General features: G+C 35.4%; 1 protein-coding gene across 1 annotated transcript in view; it reads right to left on the reverse strand.

Annotated features, from left to right (window-relative positions):
* LOC128888515 (homeotic protein spalt-major-like) overlaps nucleotides 1–19,198 on the reverse strand; it is a 136,082-nt gene extending 116,884 nt beyond the window's left edge. The window contains exon 1 of the mRNA XM_054145428.1: nucleotides 18,399–19,198. Coding sequence (XP_054001403.1) covers nucleotides 18,399–18,501 — 103 coding nt within the window. The 5' untranslated portion in view covers nucleotides 18,502–19,198. The remainder of the gene's footprint in view (nucleotides 1–18,398) is intronic.
* Between the last annotated feature and the right edge of the window lie 1,104 nt (nucleotides 19,199–20,302).

The following is a 20,302-nucleotide window of genomic DNA, read 5'->3' on the forward strand; positions in this document are numbered from 1 at the left end:
GGTATACCTTTTAGAAAGAATGCTCGGTTCAAATTTGATTACAAGATTCTTAAAATTAACGGAGTTACGAGAATTGGCATCTAGCTCCGAAGTACGTACACGTTTTTAATGACTAAAATTGCGAGTCGTTTCGCAACTTGCAAAATTCTTTTCATTATCTTACAATCGGTACTTAAACTTCAAATAATACATTATAAAGCTACGAACAATACATACACCAAGAGATTGCAAATAATTTTCAAGAAGCAATTACCGAACTTGAAAATTGTAATTTCAAAAATTTCTATTAATTTCTATTAAATGTCATCTATAACGTTCTTTTTCTTGCGTAAAGCAATACTATAAACTTATATTTCCAACATTTTGGCTTTGAGGATAGTAATGCTTCCATATAGTTTAAAGCACTTTTTCTTAGAGTGCCGACAGTAGAAATATTATAATAATGTTATTATAGTAACACTAACAGCTTCAAAATGGCGCTGAATTTATAGTCAGTGTTAATTCGTCGTTGTATCTCGTACTTCGAATAATACAGATTCGGTAAATCCAAAAGGATGAACTCTAATTCAAAACTTCTTCGATAAAATAAATTTACTCCAATTGCAAGTGATTCTTTGTATACAGCAGTACCTATTAGGTAGATTGGAAAGTAATGTCGTTTCTTTTACATTAAATTCAAACAAATTTTTAATAAATTTCTATTTTTAATCAATTGTGAAATCGTCACACATCGTCGTACAAATCATTGAGCTGATGAGTGATAAACAAATATTTAAAATTGCAAAAACGACATTACATTCCAGTTCACCTAATACTTGCTCACAATGTGTTAATTTTAGGCCGGCTGTATGTTGTAATACGCATAGCTACGGAGATTATTTCTCAATACAAAATAGTTGACAAAACGTGGACTGTATGCTCGCCTTGATTTTAAATGACAGTTAACTATAGGCCTGTCGAGCCATATTCGTGTATCGAACGTTTTCGGTGACCTGGTTTGTCACCATCTTTAGAAGAACTAGTTACATAAAATTGTATACCAATGGTAGCCATATATCGTCTATCAGAAATACGTGAGAGTTGCAAACTCTGTTGACATAAGGTATACGGAGTGCTCCGCATAATGGGAAACTAGAGTCCCTATTGTTATACAGAGTGAATCACGAATCGTGATCAGTGGAGATTAGTCTGTTATTAGCAGTCCGATTGAAAATGCTTGTATCATCTTTTGCATGGTTTCAAGAGACCTTTAACGTGATTATAAAAAATTATTAGTCAACTATTTTTCTTTTGTTTTTTTCAAGATCACCTTGAATTTTCTGAAAATCACGATCACGATTCATGATTCAGACTGTATATTAACATCAGTCGAGAATCGAACATAGTTGTAAATAATTTTGATATTAATATAAGAAAATGGCGAACCATGCTAACTCTGTTTTGATTTTTGGGGAGACAATTATGTTAATTGATATCACTGTTCGCTTATGACAGAAAAATTAACAAATTAATTAAGAAATAATAAATTTAAACAACAAAGACAAAAGTTACTAGAAGTTAGATAAAAAACATTCGTTATTATTACATTTTTACATTTGATGGATCAAACCGAAATATTACTTTTGGCGAACATGTAATTCAAAATACATTTATTGTTGTCAAAGGTAATGATTGTGAATTTGAATCTTTTCCATTTTTTTTTCTTTCCTTAGTTATTGCAATAGCATCTCGTACGTAGAGAGATGTATCGGCAAAAAATTGTATTGTCGAACCATTGCGAAACAATTTGACTAATCCGTCGCTGAAATTACCCATAATGCGTCAAGCTTTTATGCTGTATATAACAATTGTTATCACTGAAATGTAACGGTACCTAGATAACTGAGGATAATTATAATTTGTCAACGAGTTTTTAAATACATATCTAAACATACTATTATTATTTGAGCAAAACTAAAAAGGACTACGTAATATACATATAATCAGATATATAGGACTATAAACTGCAGTAATTCCATTTTATGAATTTCAATAGGTTATGGTTATAACAAGTATGGATACAGCAAGAATGAAAGAGTTGGTAGTCTTAGGCTAGTAAATCTAAATTCTTTGTTATCGATAGATTGCGGATTTTTATGCTTTTTGTAGAAAATTTGAATGTGCAAGAAACTACAAAATGCACGCAGTATCGTATAACATAAAAATCTATTGAAAGTAAAGTTCATATTATAACATTTACAGAGTAAAGTAAATTCCTGTTTAGGTTCAGTTTTTGTGGGTACGTTTTTGCTTAATGCATTTATTATTACATATATTATTACTGGTCGGGAGTAAAACTTTGCGTACTTGATACATCTTTTGAAATGAAGATGAAACTTTGGAGAAGTAGCGCAAGAAGAAGAATTGAAATCTCTTATATATCGGATAAATGTAGAATTATTAAAATAATAAGAAGATTATTGTTAATTGGACGAGAAGACGCACGTTAGACGCACCCGTTCCGCGTAATTGTTCCCGGAGAAAAGCATAATGCCGAGTCTTTCTCACTCGCTCAATTGGTCACGCTGTCTCGAACACGTCCTAAAAAAAAAAAAACTAGAATATTCGGTGTAAACACATCAACGAGGCTTCTAAGCGTGAACAAAATATTAGCCAATCGCTCAAGTGGTGGTCGACGTGCCTGAAATACAAATTTTATAACTGCTTTAATTTATGGCATAATAAAACGAGACTCAGAAATAAAGGTTGTTTTGTCACTTTCCAGAATTTCTAGAAGACTGGTTTCAATATTTATGCAAATTTTTTTTATTATATTTATCCCTGAATATGACGCAGTAAACCGAAACCGAACGTCGCCGAATTTTGTAACATTTTAGGAGAGCCGATTCGTGAGCCTATTCAGAGTAGTTTACGGTTAAACGTTTTGAAAATAAAGTTATTATTGGCAACTTAATAAATTGAATTTAATCGATTTATTTGGAAAATTACCTACATCGATTAAAAATGAGTATCACTGCGATTCAATATGTAAATATGTTTAATCGTATTAGTCGATCTGTAAAAGAACCATTCGAAAATTGAAGTATACCTAGCAGTTCGCCTACAAATAAGTAATTCGATTGCTCTGAATTAGATTATTAAACAGACTTCTGTTATCGATGAGTTTTCAACTGAATTAGTTGTCGAAGTAGACAAATTATGAACCAAATATGATAAAATTTTATTTGAATAATAGATAGCGAATAAAAATGTCGTCTTAAAAAAGGTTAATTTTGTTAAATTTGTATTCTTTTCAAGGTAATGTATAATGTCATGTTATAATCCAAAATGTAATTATCATTGAACAAATAGAAGGAGAATAAAAATTTGTTTATAAGAATTTCGCCCATCCCTGTTTCTTACTATCGAGAGATGCTCAAAAAAATCTTACTCGAAAAAGCCTTAAACCTTTTGAAAGCAAATAATTCGCAGAAACAGCATTTCGGAGTTCTCGGAATAATGTACAAACCAGACAAATATTTACTCACTATTTACAGAATAATTTATAGCGTTAACGTTCCGTTGTATCAGTGCTTGGTATGTTTGAAAATTATAACAGACGCTGAAGTTAAAATTAACACGGATTATAGAACCTGATTTATTTTACACGTTACAGAAAGACATATGCATTTAATTAATGCATGCATTTAAAATTATTGTCTACACGGATGCTAGTTACAACTGTTGCAAAAACTCGCCCCGGGGTCGTAACGTATAATTTTGCCGCCTTTCGTAAAGGTTAATATTAGTTATTTATTTTACTATGTCTTCCTTTCGTATTGAATTACTTATTCGAGAAGAAAATCCTTTGCTTTGTTGTATGCGGACACATATGGCCATAAACATGCAAAAGAATGTCGTACATTTAATTACATACTTATTATGTTTAACAAACCACAGGTTGTCCTCGGTTGAAAATACATTCGTTTAACACGAAGGCTTGTCAAACGGCGAGAAAGGTTAAATAAATGTATGAGCACGTCGAGATAAATTTGTAATAAATTGCACGTTGTAACATTAACGAGAATAGACGGAACTGTCTTCGTCGACGAAATAATCCATATTTGAAATTGACTGTTAATGTCACGACGGACTGTTCAATTAGTGAACAAATATTAGCAATTTTTCGACATTTACAACTTTTTTTTTGTATCGACGCAACAGCTTCGATACTTTGCCGATTTAACCACGATCGAGCCGCTAGTTTATTCGCCACGATTTGAATTGAATCGCTGCAATAACTTCAGCACGAAAAGCCGATATGAGAGAACTGTGCACGACTCACGCTTTTCTTCACGCCTTGGCGATTAAGGAACCGGTACACTTTTGGCGATCTCAATTCAACGTGAATCGACGACAATATTTTCAAACGTGACGAACAGATCAGTCATTAAACATGTTTATATATACACAGTGACATTGATCCTTGACTTGGTGTAATTCGCAAAATAATCGAAATAACTAATACGTCAAATATTAACATGGTAAGTAGAAAAGTACAAATTCAGATGAAAAGTGAAGTCTGACCGATCAATGTAAATGATGATTACATTTAGAAAACATAAACTTAACTTACAACATACATAAGCAGATAAACAGTTGAACGTTTCCTTTCGTTTGTATTTCAAAGATATAACTACACACTTTTTTCGTCACGAATTATTATCAGAAATTAAAATTTTTTTTATTTGATCGAATTCGACAAATTTTATGTTAGACATTAATAGGAATATGTATACCATGTATACATACAAAATCAACGTTAGGCCAGAGTTCCACTTTTATATTATTGTTTACAAATTTTGTTTAAGCATAATTTTTGTACTATGACATACATTATACGTTATTAAGTATTTTTATTTAATTTTAATTTAATTAAACTTTTTATTTAAGTATCTTGTTCTTTACGGAGATAACGTTTAATATATTAATTGTTTTAGTTATTTTGAGAGTAACCCAAATTAAGGATCTAAATGTCAATATATCTTCGTTGAGTTGTATTGTAAAATGTATTTGTGCGGAACTTATGATCATTGTTTCTTATTTCAACATTTCCAAGCAAAAAGGGAAAATTTCATCATGTTAGAAAATAGTAACAAGTATTTGCAATATAATTTATGATATAGAATTATAGTTATAGTAACAATATTCGAAACGTAATAAACGATAAAAATTATAAATAAGATGAAAAACAAAAACGTGTTTCCTCCCCGAATACGATTCATATCCTTGGCTAATGCGTTCGTAAATGGAAACTAATTTATCTTCCGCGACTCGAACTCAGCCAACCTACAAATTTCGACAGAGAAAACAAGCAGAACTATTTTAAACTCTTATAATTAATCGTTATTGCGATGAACTGTTGCACAAGATATTCTCGTAGCGGGAATTCACTCTATAGTGCCTCTTCTTACTGTGTTTATTCGGATTCAGAAAGTTCCTCTGCCTCGCATTCCACCATTTTCACGGAACAAAATCGTATCGTAACGCTACAGCTCTGCTACTGGAAGTCTGACAATGAAACTCTCTCTTATATTGGGTTGTTTGGGAAATAATTTCATAGTTTTACCACTGGAATGATTAATTGTATTCTGAATCAGTCAATTTCATTCTAAATGGTATCGTTACAATATATTATGATAGTTGACATTTTAAAGTTTATTTATAAAAAATGGTCAATATGTAATTCAATAAAATTTTTTTTTTAATCAAAACTACAAAATAACTTTCCAAACAACCTAATACCAAATATTTTGGAACTCAACGAACAATGAACCATCGCCATTTGATTGAAAATAGAACGGTACTTTAATATGTTTACTTCAAATTAAACGACCAAGATTAATCAAATTAAACATAAAGAAAAAAAGACATGAGGTATTAAAGCATGTACAACAACAAAGCAAAGCTTCCATTTCTTCAATTTGAGCTTTAAATCGAACGTATTTTGTGTTTCTAATATATTAGTAATTTCTTCTGGAATATTTATTCGCACCTAAGGCAAAGTTCACTAGATATTAACCTCACCGATGACACAACACATACCTCAAGCCGAAACGCCAAAGAGTTTTAATTAATCGTCCGAGTTAAATGTCACTTTGTTGTAACGAGAAATACCATAACTGAAATTCACGCTACTCTATTTCATGATTCCATAAAAAAATTGAAAATTCTGTTCCGTCAAACGCGGCTCCTGTTGTTTTACGTTAGGGATCTAATGGATCTGGTTAAACCAATGTCCCCGATACTTGAGAGGCAATGCTCGGTCTCCTTATTTTACTTGATCTACGTATTTTTACGTCCAAGCGTGCTTTTATTGTTCGAAATGATCCATTCGGCATTTTATCCGGAGTTCGTAAAAATAGAAATATATGCGACAAGTTTAGTTCATCTTGACATTTCGGTTATTTTTCTATTTTCCACGACTGTTACGTTGATTTAAAGAAAAAGTACGTTGAAGAATGAAAATGTCAACGTTACCGTTCCGTAAGCCTTGCTATCTTCGTAAGATGTTTTGCAGTTTTGCTGATGAAGTAGTTGCAAGACTCGGACGAAAATCTCATACTTTTAACCGGTAACGTATGCGCGAGACACTCTATTTAACAAAATGTCTGGTGTGACACCCAACCACGCGAAAATATTTGAATGTTTTCGAATAAAACCATTTATACTAAAAAAGTAGAGTTACTACATTATGTTTTTCAAAATAGTTTCGTTTCGACAAAACACACAGATGTTAAAATGACGCATGTAAAGTTTAAAAAGTATCGATGTAAACAATACTAACCGAACACTTTTTGGTAACATTGACTGGATGAACACCACAACGATATACAAACGACCAAATGGTAAGCCCAAATATATTGTATATAATTGACTTCTTCACCAAAATATGATACAATTAAGAAACTTGAACGTAAGTTAAGTGCAACGAATTTTGTATAGAAAAAAAAAAAACAATTTAGTGCAAATGCAATCGCTAGATGCTGCAACAAGTCGAAAAACTTTAATGATAGAGTATAATTTGATGTATCTGTATTTTGGTGGTTTGAATGGTGGAAGAAGCTCGAGAATTTCGAATCGATAGGATTGATTTCGTTCGGTAAAACGAAGGTTTGATCGATATTGTTCCTACAAATTCTATTCATTTTATACCATTTTTTCTTAAATATTATGTAAAATTGAGTGCTTAGGCCTAACCCAGACCTAACCACTTGTTATTCTATTATGTGAATATTCTCTTATTCGAACACTATAATTAATCTTGTAATTAATTCATATAACGGATGTTTTGCTACATTCTTGACGATTGTACGTCACTCTTGTATAATAGTACTTGAAAAATCATAATATTTCGTTGTTCTAATGGATAAATGCTTGGTTTGAAAATGAAAAGGACAGTCTGTGCATATCGCATTTTCATTTTGACCTCCGATGAAATTCCTGGCATAACTTTCGTTAGTATTAGTAGACACACGCAAAGAGCGATAAAAACAATCAAAAGCGTAATTACATGATATCATTGGAAAAGCTCTAGTTACAGTGAGATATTTACACACAAATGCAATATATGACACGGAATGGTAACCGAGTGAAACGCGCGAAAAATTTGTTACGAATAAAACACGAATAAAGACTTTTTGAAATTATCCTTCCAGTTGTAATCAAAATGGAAACACCATTAATATCAGTATCATTCATACCGGAATTATTTCAATGAAATTGGTAGCAAATGATTTAATTTGAGAAGAGTTTAACGAACTTTTTTGTATAAAAGTACATTCGATAATACTCATATCGAACAGATAAATTGGTTCAAAAATATTAATAAACACGTTGATTTAATTAAATCGTTAATCGAAAAACCAACAAACAAAATTGGTAAATTTCAATTCCACGATTAAAGTGTTCGAAGACTGGCGAGTCTGTACACGCAGAAGCAACAATTCCAAATCCCCGATAAAATGAAAACGCATAGGATTCCGAAGAGCAGCGAAAGAATGCGGGCTAAACCGTCACGATTTTATCTTCGTTGGTCGTGAAATATGATTGAACTGTTGCGTGGATTGGTTCCGCGACAATTTGCCATTACGAATGGCGGCGGACGTGAAAAAGGCGGGAAGGATGCACGCCGCGGCCGCGTCCAAGGATTAATTGAGAAACACGGAGTCCTGGACGTTCAGCAATTCGTATCCCGAGACCCGACGATATCTCTGTTTATCGTTTAATTGAGAAACGCATAAACCGGACGGTTAGAGCGAAATAAATAGCCGACAGCGTTGCTTAACTTTAGAACCGAGCACGGAGATTGGCCAAAGCCGAATGATTCTACATCGTTGATGTTCTTTCCCATCGTGATGATCAATTTTTGATGATTCGACGAACCTTCGGAGATAAACCTTCGACTTCTGGGGGAGAAAACGTTATCGCAGGCCACGAAGTTGCTAAAATATTTCGCGAAAAATTTTTTATTCCGAATGAGTCAATTTGTAAGTAAGGCTACTGCTATCATAAACCGGCTTGCAAATTAAATTGTTACCGTAAGTCAATTTGAAAGTCAGTCTACTAGTTTCACTCAATTTGCAAATTCAATTACTACAAGGTATATCGTTATCCTGGACTGATGTTATCAGTTCCTTGGCAACGTAAACTACCGGTATCGATGAATTTGGATGAAATTTCAGAACTAACCATCAAACTAACACAGCTGGGTAATAACGATCACGCAAACCTGTGTAAAAATCACTTTTATCCTGCAATTGTCGAGTCTACTAAACACTTTAGTTAATTTATTTAATTTATGTACATACATTTCGTACAGTTCGTATAGAGTTGACAAAACGGTCAGCTGATCTTACGAACGAGCAGTTGGAGTAAATTTTTACTATGTGTTCTTCGCAAAATTAATTACCTCGCATCTTGATAATAAAACTCGTTCAGCTCGGTCATAAGTGGCAATTAGAAGTTAAATGTCCGTTTCTAAGCTGTCTATTACCGTGGCGTACAATATAACGAGCGCCGATGTAAATTAAATTATTATTACATTCATAGTGGCTACTTGTGATAACTGTAATTTGTTGACTAATAAATGCTGCGTGACTTGTTGTGAATAGCAAACATTAGTCGAACAGTTTACGACGGAAAACTAACTACAAAGTTGATATCTACAAGCATTCTCTACAATTTTCCATACGTTTACATAACGCGGAAATGTAATTGCTCTCTGTAACATTGGACACATTTTTCCCGTTCAATTTTTATACGTGCAATCGAGAATTTGATCTTCAGCCGATTCTTTTGTTGTCCGTTTCGCAATGTACTCGATTAAGTAAGAAAAAAAAAAACAGGAATAATTTGCTAATCATACAGTAGAACAGTGCGCAAGACACACGCGGTGCAATGCGCTTGAATAATCTTTAGAAGATATATTTTGTATATTTTCGTGATGAATACTTTACAGTATTTGCAGCAACTGCTAATAATTGGCGAAATCTCTATGCAGGAGGTATTCCAATTTAATTGATAAAAATAATCGTATCCTTTCTTCGTTACATTTTTCTCACCTACTATTCGCGTTAGAGTTTAAAGATCCAAATAAGGTAGGTACAAGAAGCTTTTATATTTTTCATACAGGCTTTTTCTTCAAGTTATACGATCTTTAAACTTTTGAATGCCTCAAAAATTACATATTTGCTGCGGAAATAAACCTTTTTCAGAAAAAGTTAGAGAAATTTCTTCCAAGCATCACTATATTTCAATTTTTTTCATATTATTTCTTGAAGGCCAAATGATAATTGCATTCATAGAAAAAGAAATGAAATTTTGTATTTATTTGCGATAAATAAAACAACCATTAAACTACTATTTCCACACAACCGATGCATCTACCTATAATTTGTCACTTTTTAATGAAAAGCTTTATTATATTTTTTGTTATTGGTAAAAACATATTTAAATATATATGATAAACACTAGCTCCATAGGTATATTGGCCTAAACAAAATTTAATTACAAAATATCACACCGGAGACGAGAGTCTACCTTAGATCATCCTTTTAAAGATTCGCTCAAGTTTATTCGCAATTTCATTATTCTAGATAATTCAATTCTTACGCAAAGATGAACGTCATAATTTTCTAGTAATTGCCAATTTTTTGGTATTACCAAGTTCTCTTATATTCTTAAGTTAAAACTGATTGAAAACATACCTGGAACACTTGTTTAAAGGCAAGCATGTGCGTCCAGCTACAGGATCAACTCATCGTTTGATATAATTTCTAATTGATTACAATTAACGTTTATCTATGCTATTTTCCACGATACACTTGAAGGAACAAATCGGATTGCAACGAATTGCTTCTTCGAAATTTATTCTTCGACATATCTTTAGTGAAAATTATGCATAATTGCAACGTACACTTTCTCGCCCATTTGAATTACTCTCGTTGAAGAAAATAAAACTTTTCCAAAGAAAAGTGACAACGCACAGTGCACTATGCTCGCTGATATGACTTATCTAAGCTGTCTGGCCAGGACAATTAATAATCGACAATTGTTTGCGGAATCTTTGTTCGAACGGTAGGCTTATCGTTAAAATTCTGTTTCGTGATTCATCAGTGTATTTTCTTCGTGCTCGAAAAATGTGTTTCCTGATTATTTTCTAAAGCGAAACGGGAAACTACTCGTGAAAAGTAAAGTTCAAGGAAATGGAGAAAGCTGAAGTAGCCAGCGTAGAACAAAAGTTTTAAAAGTATTCAGACTAACCATCGAATTTTTTTCTAATTTATTTTGAAACGAAATTGCAGAAGGTGTAATTTTTGTAATAAAAAGAAATTTGCAAATATTTTATTATTAATCTGTTATAATTTCATATAAAATATTTTATTTTATCCAGAAATTGAATAAAACTCCTTAATATTTTTAGAGAATTGATATAATTAGAAAATTTTCCATTTTGATTTTTAATTAACAAACTTCTTTTTTATTCTATATCGGAATTTGTCGCTCTTAGCCCTTTCTTACATTACAAGGTTTGACAATATTTTGTAGTAAATCCTGCTCCAATTTAAGATGAAATTCTAATTATTCTTTCGTTCCTGCTCATTTACCCGAGACAAGATTACGAATCATACTACTTGAGAAAAATAAGAACATCAAACTGAACATTCTGTGAGTATTTTGATACCAACCGTCTGCTACGGTCATTTTATTTAACGATTCGCAATTCAACGAAGTTACCAGCCAAAAAAGATAATTTACAGTGATATCTTTCTACAAAGTTTGCCTATAATTTACGTTTGCAATTTCTACGATTTCGAAGAAGTTAAGAAATGCAAGTTCTAATGCCACTTTATTATATTCGAATTCACAACACAACTAAAAGTAACACTATATCTCCAATTCAGTTTATAACCTAACATTAGAAGTTGAGTAATGTCTGGAATATTATAAATTTCCGACTTACATTGGTTTTCTACTAAATTCTTTGCTAAGTACTAAGTGAATTCACAATTTAGGCTACAAAAAGAATTAAAATACTGATGCTAGTATGAATATAAACAAGCTTAATTTTTTGTGTGCAATTACATTGATACTTCCAATGATCGTTCTTCCTCCAAATTCTAAGTCGCGCGTAATTTGACATCATGACCTTCAATCGCAATCACTGGAATGTCAAAAATTTCCGTGTCACCGTCCTATGGGGTTCCTCACGCTGCCCGGCAACGATTAACACATTGTCAGCCGTTAGGGTAAAGTTAAGCGTTATTCAGCTGGTATGGCTAAATTAAAAGAAGAGTTTATGAACAAGAAATTAGTCCATGCAATTGCAATTAAATTCCATTTTAATGAAGTGTTTCAGTACGTCAGATTAGCTAAAAAAGCTTCATAAAAGTCTTCTTAAAAGAAAAGGGAGAATTTACATCACAATTAAACATGTCATATAATTTTTTGTTTTAAATATCACAATCCATCTCCACTTAAAACTTCTATACTATCATATTACACATTTAATTTCATTAAAAATATTTTACAATCGACTTTTTCACAAAATATATAATTGTTATATTCTTTAATAAAACTAACTCTTTTCACTATAGTTGTTTTTTTACTTTGTTCTCGGCCAACTACAATTCCACTTTTTTAGGAAATTTCTGTAAAGAAATTTCTTGTAATTATCTAAAATTTAGTGTTTCATTGACAAAACGATTTTTCGAAAAGAGTACATAATATCAAAACATTTTGCTTCATGTTATTTATATTTTTGTAAAGTATGATATTCTTTGAATCTCGGACATATAAAAATGGCTTCCTGTCACACGTTTCGCATAATTACACTTCCAAATGGGCACCGAATCATCAAGCATGAGGATAAACCCAATACTAATCGAATTACACATAAAACTCCAAACATCCCAGATTATTTGACAAGAAACAGTAGATAATATGAGAACATGGATAATACCAGTCTTTTATGTACACATTCACACACCCACACACACACATGCATACGTCCAAAGTATTGTTAAAATAAAACTGTGTCCCACTAATTTGTGTCACTTCAAAAATGACTTAAGAATTCTAGGAAAAAATAGCTTTGTCACCTCACTTCATAATGCAAAGGGTATAAATTTCGCCAATCACACATGATATATGTATTGTAAACGGCAATGCCAGTTGACAATGTCCTAAATATTACAAATGCCAAACCCAGTGGAACAGAAGAAGTTCGATGATCTTGCAACGACTATCACCGGCCTTATTCACCGTTGCGTTTCTTATCTGCGTTTCTTTTCAAACTGCTTGCTGCGAAGGGTTCACAAGGGTTCTGTGAAATTTCACGCGGTAAACTTTTTTTTCCCGCGCAGAACTCGATCTCAAAGGATCTCGACGCTTCGGATTCGTACGAATAATCCATTAGCGAGCTAACTTTATCGAGGAAGGTTCCAGAGTAAACCGATTACGTTGTTTTAGAAATCTAAATATACAATTTGATTCGATCGTGAGACAATGATCGTAACAATTTGACAATAAATTTACATATTCATAAAGCAGCCTGGATCCATAATGTTTCTCATCGAAGATCCATCAACCTGCGTCACACTGTTAACAAATTCCGATACAAAGAATTTCCTAAAAGAAATGTCTTTCATGAGTTCGTGTTTCTCGCCCAAAATTTACCCACCGTTTACGTAAAAATCTTTTTACACTGCAATCCTTCCAGAAATTTTGACTCATCCAACCGCAACCGATGCACGTCAAACAGCGTATAAACTTATTTTACGAAATCGTTCGGACGAATCCAGTTCTTGGGATAATTTACGCCACAGCTGTCAAAAAGTTAATCGCGAGCCACGATCATACGTTTCAAATCGGTCGCAACTGTTAATAAATATACATGTTCGAAGAACAATTGTCAGGATTGTTAAAATACAAATAAATTACAGCATTAAAGGTAGTTAGGTCGTAGTTAGGTGTGCACTATTTTAATTTCAAACACAAACGGACTATGTATTCGATTAGCAAAAGAAATTCACCGTAACGCGATTTGACAATTGGCACCACTCGCGCAACGAACATTCAAATGCATAGCCATTGTCTGAAATGTGCTCTAAACATGTCCACTGGGCACTATTCAAATTACAGACAAGGTAAATGCTTGTTTCGTACACAACACTTTAACGTATCCACGGGTGGAAATTATTTTGTTTTTCGAGCATTTGTAAAAGATACACATAAAAGATAACGCGACTGGAGCAAACGTAATAAAGTCCCTTATAAGTCTCGGAATCTCTTGAAATATACAGAGGCGAGTCGAGCGGCAATCAATTGTATGGAACGTTCTCCGATACATTCGAATAACTTTCTTGCTAATATTCGTATTTACTGCGAAGCACTTATGAATCCTGTCGAAATATATTAAATCATGCAAAAGCATTTCGATTCCGCATTGATTTCTTTGCATGTCATATCGGTGGTCGAATATATTGAGGTTTTTCGTATATAATACGGTTTTTACCATATACATATAATTCAGGTGGATACTTTAGAGGAAAATATAAGATTATTTTGAATCATTAACGCAGATTATTTACTTTTACGGTGGTTTAAAATGGAAGTGACAATAGAGCATATTTGTCGTATTGTATTGCATCAGTTTAACGAAGAAAGAAATACAACAGTAACAACTACAAAAAAATTATAAATTATACGAGAACAAAACAATTAGTGTTAGGTAGTGTTAACGATGGTTTGAAAAATGTCAATCTGACAATGAGAACTCCAGCGTTCAAGAATTTCGCGCCGGAAGATTAATAGAGTTCGACGAAGACCAATTACGAGTTATCATTGAACAAAATCTCATTGGAACTATCAAAGGCCTTGCGATAAAACTTCAATCAACCAATACTACTATTCATCATCACCTGAGAAATATTGAAAAAGTTTCCGAAATAGGAAAATAGATGCCTCACGAACAATTAGAAATCCATTTACAATAGAAAGCGAGTATGCATACGCTCAGCTCTTCCTTTCCAATTTAAGAATGAACAATTTTTAAACAGGATCCAATATACAAGACGAAACAAGGACTCCATTCTAAAAAAATCTTGCTGCGCGTTTCAAGGAGTATGCACAGAGTAATTCATTTTGTACTTCTAAAACCCAATCAAATAATTAATAAAGAAATTTATTATCAACAACTGGAGTGATTATATAGTATGTAGCATAAACACTCTCGATTGAGTAACAGGAGAAAGGTCATCTTCCGCCACAATAATGAACGATCACACGTGGCAAGGGAAATATTGCAGAAAATAATTACTTATACACTGTATTCTTCAGATTTGATTGCTACCCCTTCGGAAATGTATAAAGTGATTTGACGGGAAAAACATATCAAACATAGAAAACGTGAAAACTAAGATCATTAGATTTTTGAATTTAAAACCGAAACAATTTTGTAAAAATGATATTTTTTATTTACTAAAGAGGCATGGAAGCACGTTGTAAGACATTTAGGGAAATATACTCTTGACTAGAATATACACAACTTTATTAAATTTAAATTCGTTATTAAAACTTTGCCTAGAAAATACAGAGTTATTTGTGGAAAAACTCATTAAGCGTAAACGTCTATCAGCGATGACTCGAGAAAACTGTTTGCACGACACTGAACATAGATACACTTTGATATTTTCAGCCTATTCGTCTGGAATCTCTGTTGAGATTCCCAATCTAAACTTTCGCTATTATTAGTAGTCACTCGTGCTTGAAATTATCGCCATTGCATCGGTATTTATCGTAGTGCGACGAGCGTCGAGTAGAAATAAAGGACCATAAAAAAACAACCGTAATTACGCGATATCATTGGAAAAGCTCTTGTTACCGTGAGATATTTACAAACAAATGCAACATGTGACCAGGAATGCTACCCGAATATAACACGCGAAAAATTTACTTCGAATAAAATACGGATAAAAACTTTTTGAAATTATTCTTGCAATTGTAATCAAATTTGAGATACTTTGTAAAACACACTGTGCATACCAGAATAATTTCAATGAACTTGCGTACACGTGTTGTTTAACATTATTCGCCAACGGTGCTCGTGAAGCGAATTGATTGCAAGAAAAAACAGGTAGAAATAAATTGGTTCGATTTGACAAGGATTTAATTTTTGTGCATAAGGGTGAGGTCAATACTTGCATCGAATGGATGAATGTTGCTACAGAAATATCAATAGATACGTTGATTTAATAATAATGAAATACTGAATAACTTTGTCAAACCATCAATATCAATGACATTTCCAAATTTTTATTTACGATTAACACCAAAACTATCGAGTGAAACTATTTGATTCACGTGTTTCAAATTTCTTTTAAGAATTATTCAAGTACACGCAACGCTTTGGTCATAATTTTTGCCGACATATTGAAATATACGAGTAATTGTATCGATAAATTGATACGACTTGCTTTGCTATAATTTCATAGATATTGTAATATGTATTATAGGTGTGTGTTGGTCGTTGATAGTTATTTTGTTTTTGTTGAAATATTTGCTAGTAGCGAATGGTACGAACGATTAAAAGCATCATCGGAATTCGTCACCGCATAAATTTACACTTCATCGTTAATTTTCTCGAACTATTTCTCAATTTTTTCTTCAACGAAGCGACTGAAAAAGTAATTCCTTGGTATTCGAAGCTGTTAAAGTCTAGGAAAATGCGAAACAGTCTCACATAATTAAAATGTATACCCAGTTTAGAGTTGGAAAAACTGTAGTTAATCCTGGACTATTCGAGCGAATTAGAAATCTCGTTGAACGCAAAAGAAGAACATTAATATCAATCGAATATTTTAGAATCGAAGGATTCTGTCATTCGAAAGCTTTAAGTTTTGAAAATTAATTTCCCGTCCTAGCAAAAGAAAAACGTTTCATTACGAATGCTTAGTTGTACCCATGCGAATAATGGTCTCTCCGACGACTACCGCCTAAATAGAATGCAAGATAACCAAAATACTGGTAAGAATGAGAAACTTGCTAAGTGAACCATTCAAGGCGTTCAATATCGGTTGACAATTTCTTAGAATCTATACAAAGTCAAATTCAGAACACCGATTATCCTGTTCTCTCAAAACTTGGTTATCAGGCCCGTCACGTTTCCTTATCAGTTTAAATAATACGCTTTCCAGCGTTGCTTGTCAAGTGTCGATTTAGAAATATTGCAGTTCGCAGTACCTTAACTGCAAAGCCAATGATTGACAGAAAGATGGTGTACGAATAGCGTCGGCTGTTTAAAATCTTTAAAATTCGCGTAGAATTTAGCTTCGATCGCGTGTAGGCTTGGAAACTTCATTTTTCTAAACGACAAGTGGTTTTCTCTCGCGTTCGAACGCCATTGTTCGTCCCGTTTGAAAAACCAACCGAGCGATAATGTTTGGAGCATGCAGGGTAAGCGACAAGTGGCATCGCGTTGGTTGTGTTCGCGAACAGGTCATCGCGCCCCAATTGAGAAACCTGTCTTTGGCTCGCATTTTCCCTGTCCGAGTATCGGAATCGAAGCGAATTCAAACGAAGCGCTCACATTCCGTGGAAAATGCAAACTTGGCGCTACGTAATGATGAATTTTTACTGTTATTCGAAACCGGTAGACGAGCAATCCATCGAGCATTCAAGGAAAATGAAAATTTCCTCGGAAAACGTGGAGGCGCTATCGAACAAAAAATACACCGCGCGAGGGGAGCTTTCGGGGAAGGTCCGTAACAGCTCGTTGACGCGTCGCGACGCGAGAAGTCCGACGGAGAGCGAATGGAGTTTCAATTGCACCAGTAACTGATCTCGCGCCGCCGACGGCTCGTATCGCGCCAACTCGAAAATTCTCGAACCGATCGCGAGACCGTTATCACCCGTACGCGACCAAAGATTACGAATAAGTCCATTCTGTCGTAAAAGGAAACTCCCCGTTTCGTCGAAAGCCTAAGCTTCGTAAAATTCGGCACAAATCATCTAATGATTTAACTACTTCGCGTACACTCTTTTAGAAAGTTTCCAGGAAAATTGAAATTATCAAACGTGAGCGTCATCACTGGAACGTCTTCAAGGAATCTCGTCAAGCGTCAGGTAAAATTTGAAACGCTTCGTGCATACTTTTCGTGCAGGATTCATTCACTTTGGCCACTTCGGGCGCTTTTGTAAGAATCACCGTTCGAAGAAACGAAGCTTGGAAGCACTTTTTCTCGATCTATCTACAAGTGTGGGAAAATACGAAGAAAACCCATTTGTACTCTATTCCCTGACTCGTGAGACGATTGAGACCGTACAGCGTATCGACGCGTACCACTTGTTCGAGATTCGTATCGGTTGCGTATATTAACACTTGGAAGGGTATGAACGTGAATCGATCGCAATGGATCCTAAGCGACAGCACTGAACATCATCGACACCTTCAACTTTTCAAACACTATTCGAACCCATGTCGTATCTTTCTCGAGATTGTCGTGTCCATTTTCTCGGTAGAAATCGATTATCACGATTCGTTCACTTCCTATCGCAAGAACGATCCGAATCCGAAGCTGCTCGTTATCGTTTTCCTTGTTTCACGAGGTACACCGCTTCTTAGTCGAAATACCTCCCACGCTCGGTCGAGTCGAATCAAACGCATCTCTGTTCTGTTCCGATCCGCTCGATTTCGGAGAAGCAAATGACAACATTGTTAACGATTTACGAAGCGGTTCGAGACAGTGTATTCGAAATAGAAACGCTCCAGGTTCCCGTACTGCCTAATCTATCCACAAGAGCACTGAGCGCGCGCGAGTTCCTATCACGTTACATATGCACCGATGGTGTTCACTTACGGGTCTCGTTTGCATTTCCTACGGCGTTGATCAGCAGAGGCCCCTGGACAAGATCCTCTTCGAGGTGGGCACGGCTCGGTCGGGCCTGCTTTCTCCGTGACATCCCTTCTTGCCTGTTGATTTCTGGTAGCGGCGATTCCTGATCGGAGTTCCCGGCTGAATCGGGGAAAATGTTGCTTAGACGGACCGACGCGTCATCGGTCCACGCCGTAGCGAGGACCGGCTCGGTTCCGCACTCGGCAATTTCGCTCGTAGAGCAACCGATTCACTGCTGTACTTCACCATCGACACTGTCAGGGAGCCGCACCTCCCTGCGCGCGCTAATCCACTTCCTGAACGATCCCATGCGGAAAGAACGCGTTTCAACTCGGCCAGTAACACACTCGACCCATCTTGAAACCCGCGCACTCTCGAGTTTCTCCAACGGCACGTGGCGCGGATCGCTCGCTCTCTCTCTCTCTCTCTCTCTCTCTCTCTCTCTCTTTCTCGCACACACTCTTTCGCTCCCTCACGTTTGCTCTCTCGCTCCCTCTGTTCCACTGTATTTTGTGACACACACTGAACTTTGTAACGTGGACCCCGAGACACACCGGTGTGTGCGCACGTGTGGCACCAGGCGAGTTCGTTCGTCTCTCCACGCGGTACACCGCGTGAGTGCGTGCGTTGCGTACGTGTGCAAGCGTGTACGTGCGCGCGCGCGCGTGTGTGTGTATGTGTGTGTTTATGGTCTATATCTCGCGCGAAATCCACGGCTCTGGTGCCTCGAGTCGGCCGGACGACGGACGGACCAGCTCTGGGTCTGACATCGCGACGCCCCTCTCCTGCGCTGACCGTCGCGCCCTGATGCTGACGGAGGGGATAGGCCTGCGCGCGCTTTCCTCTCTCCCTCCCCACGCCCCTGACGGTGTTTCGCGGACGCCCCACCAATGCGACACCCTCTCCAACGCGACTGCCTGCTTGCCAGGGGTGGGATCAAGTTCAATGTGTACTCATGAATCTGAATCAATTCGATAAGTACAGTGGTCGAAAAAAAGTATTCGTACACCGTGAAACGTTCCACTTCCGTCGCTATTCGGCTTACGCGCGCGATTGAGAAATTAATCGGTTCGAAATCTGAAAAATCGTTGCAGCCTTTAACCCTTAATGATTCGAGAACTCCTCCCAGGCACGAGGAAACTTGGACGTTACAGGCCAAGTACACCTTTTTCGGCTGATTCAATTCCACAAGGTAAACGTATCGACCAAATTTCTACTATTTCAAATAAATAAAAGCTTCTTGCGATCAATCCTAAACAAATGTCGGACTTGGCAACGGATACTACTTTTCCCGAGTCGTTGAACGGTAGAGAAACTGATTACGAAAACGTTCATCGTAGCGATTTCCTTAACGTTTCGGACGCTACGTTTTGGTCCGCTTCGGAAGAAAATTTTAGAAACCAATGCCAAAGAGTCCCTATCCCTAAATCGGGATGTTAATAATGAGATAAACGGATTGTACATTTAAACTTTGATCAATTTCGGTACAAACCGGTGTAAGAACATTCAAAATAAAACACGCAACAACTGTTTAGTTCCTAACCTAAATTAAAATAAAAAAATCGAGACGATTTTCTCATTATTCGCGCGAGACGTAACGTTCGATTAAAAACAAGGTGGACTAGCGTGTATCGTAACACGCGCGACTTATTCCTAGGTCAGCGACATGTTTGCGCTTATTAGAAAACATTGATCGCTTCAAAGTTTCTAGAGAGTCGCAAATAGAACACGCAATGTACAAAAAGTAAAAGTATTCCTGCATTTACATAATTATCGAAAGTATCGAGTGGAGCAAATATTATCACTTGAAGAATTTCAATGAACCCGTACGCGTATAAATCGAAGAATCGAGTAACATGTTCGAAAGT

This window comes from Hylaeus anthracinus, unplaced genomic scaffold (assembly GCF_026225885.1).
Source record: "Hylaeus anthracinus isolate JK02 unplaced genomic scaffold, UHH_iyHylAnth1.0_haploid 11994, whole genome shotgun sequence".
NCBI classification, from domain to species: Eukaryota; Metazoa; Arthropoda; class Insecta; order Hymenoptera; family Colletidae; genus Hylaeus; species Hylaeus anthracinus.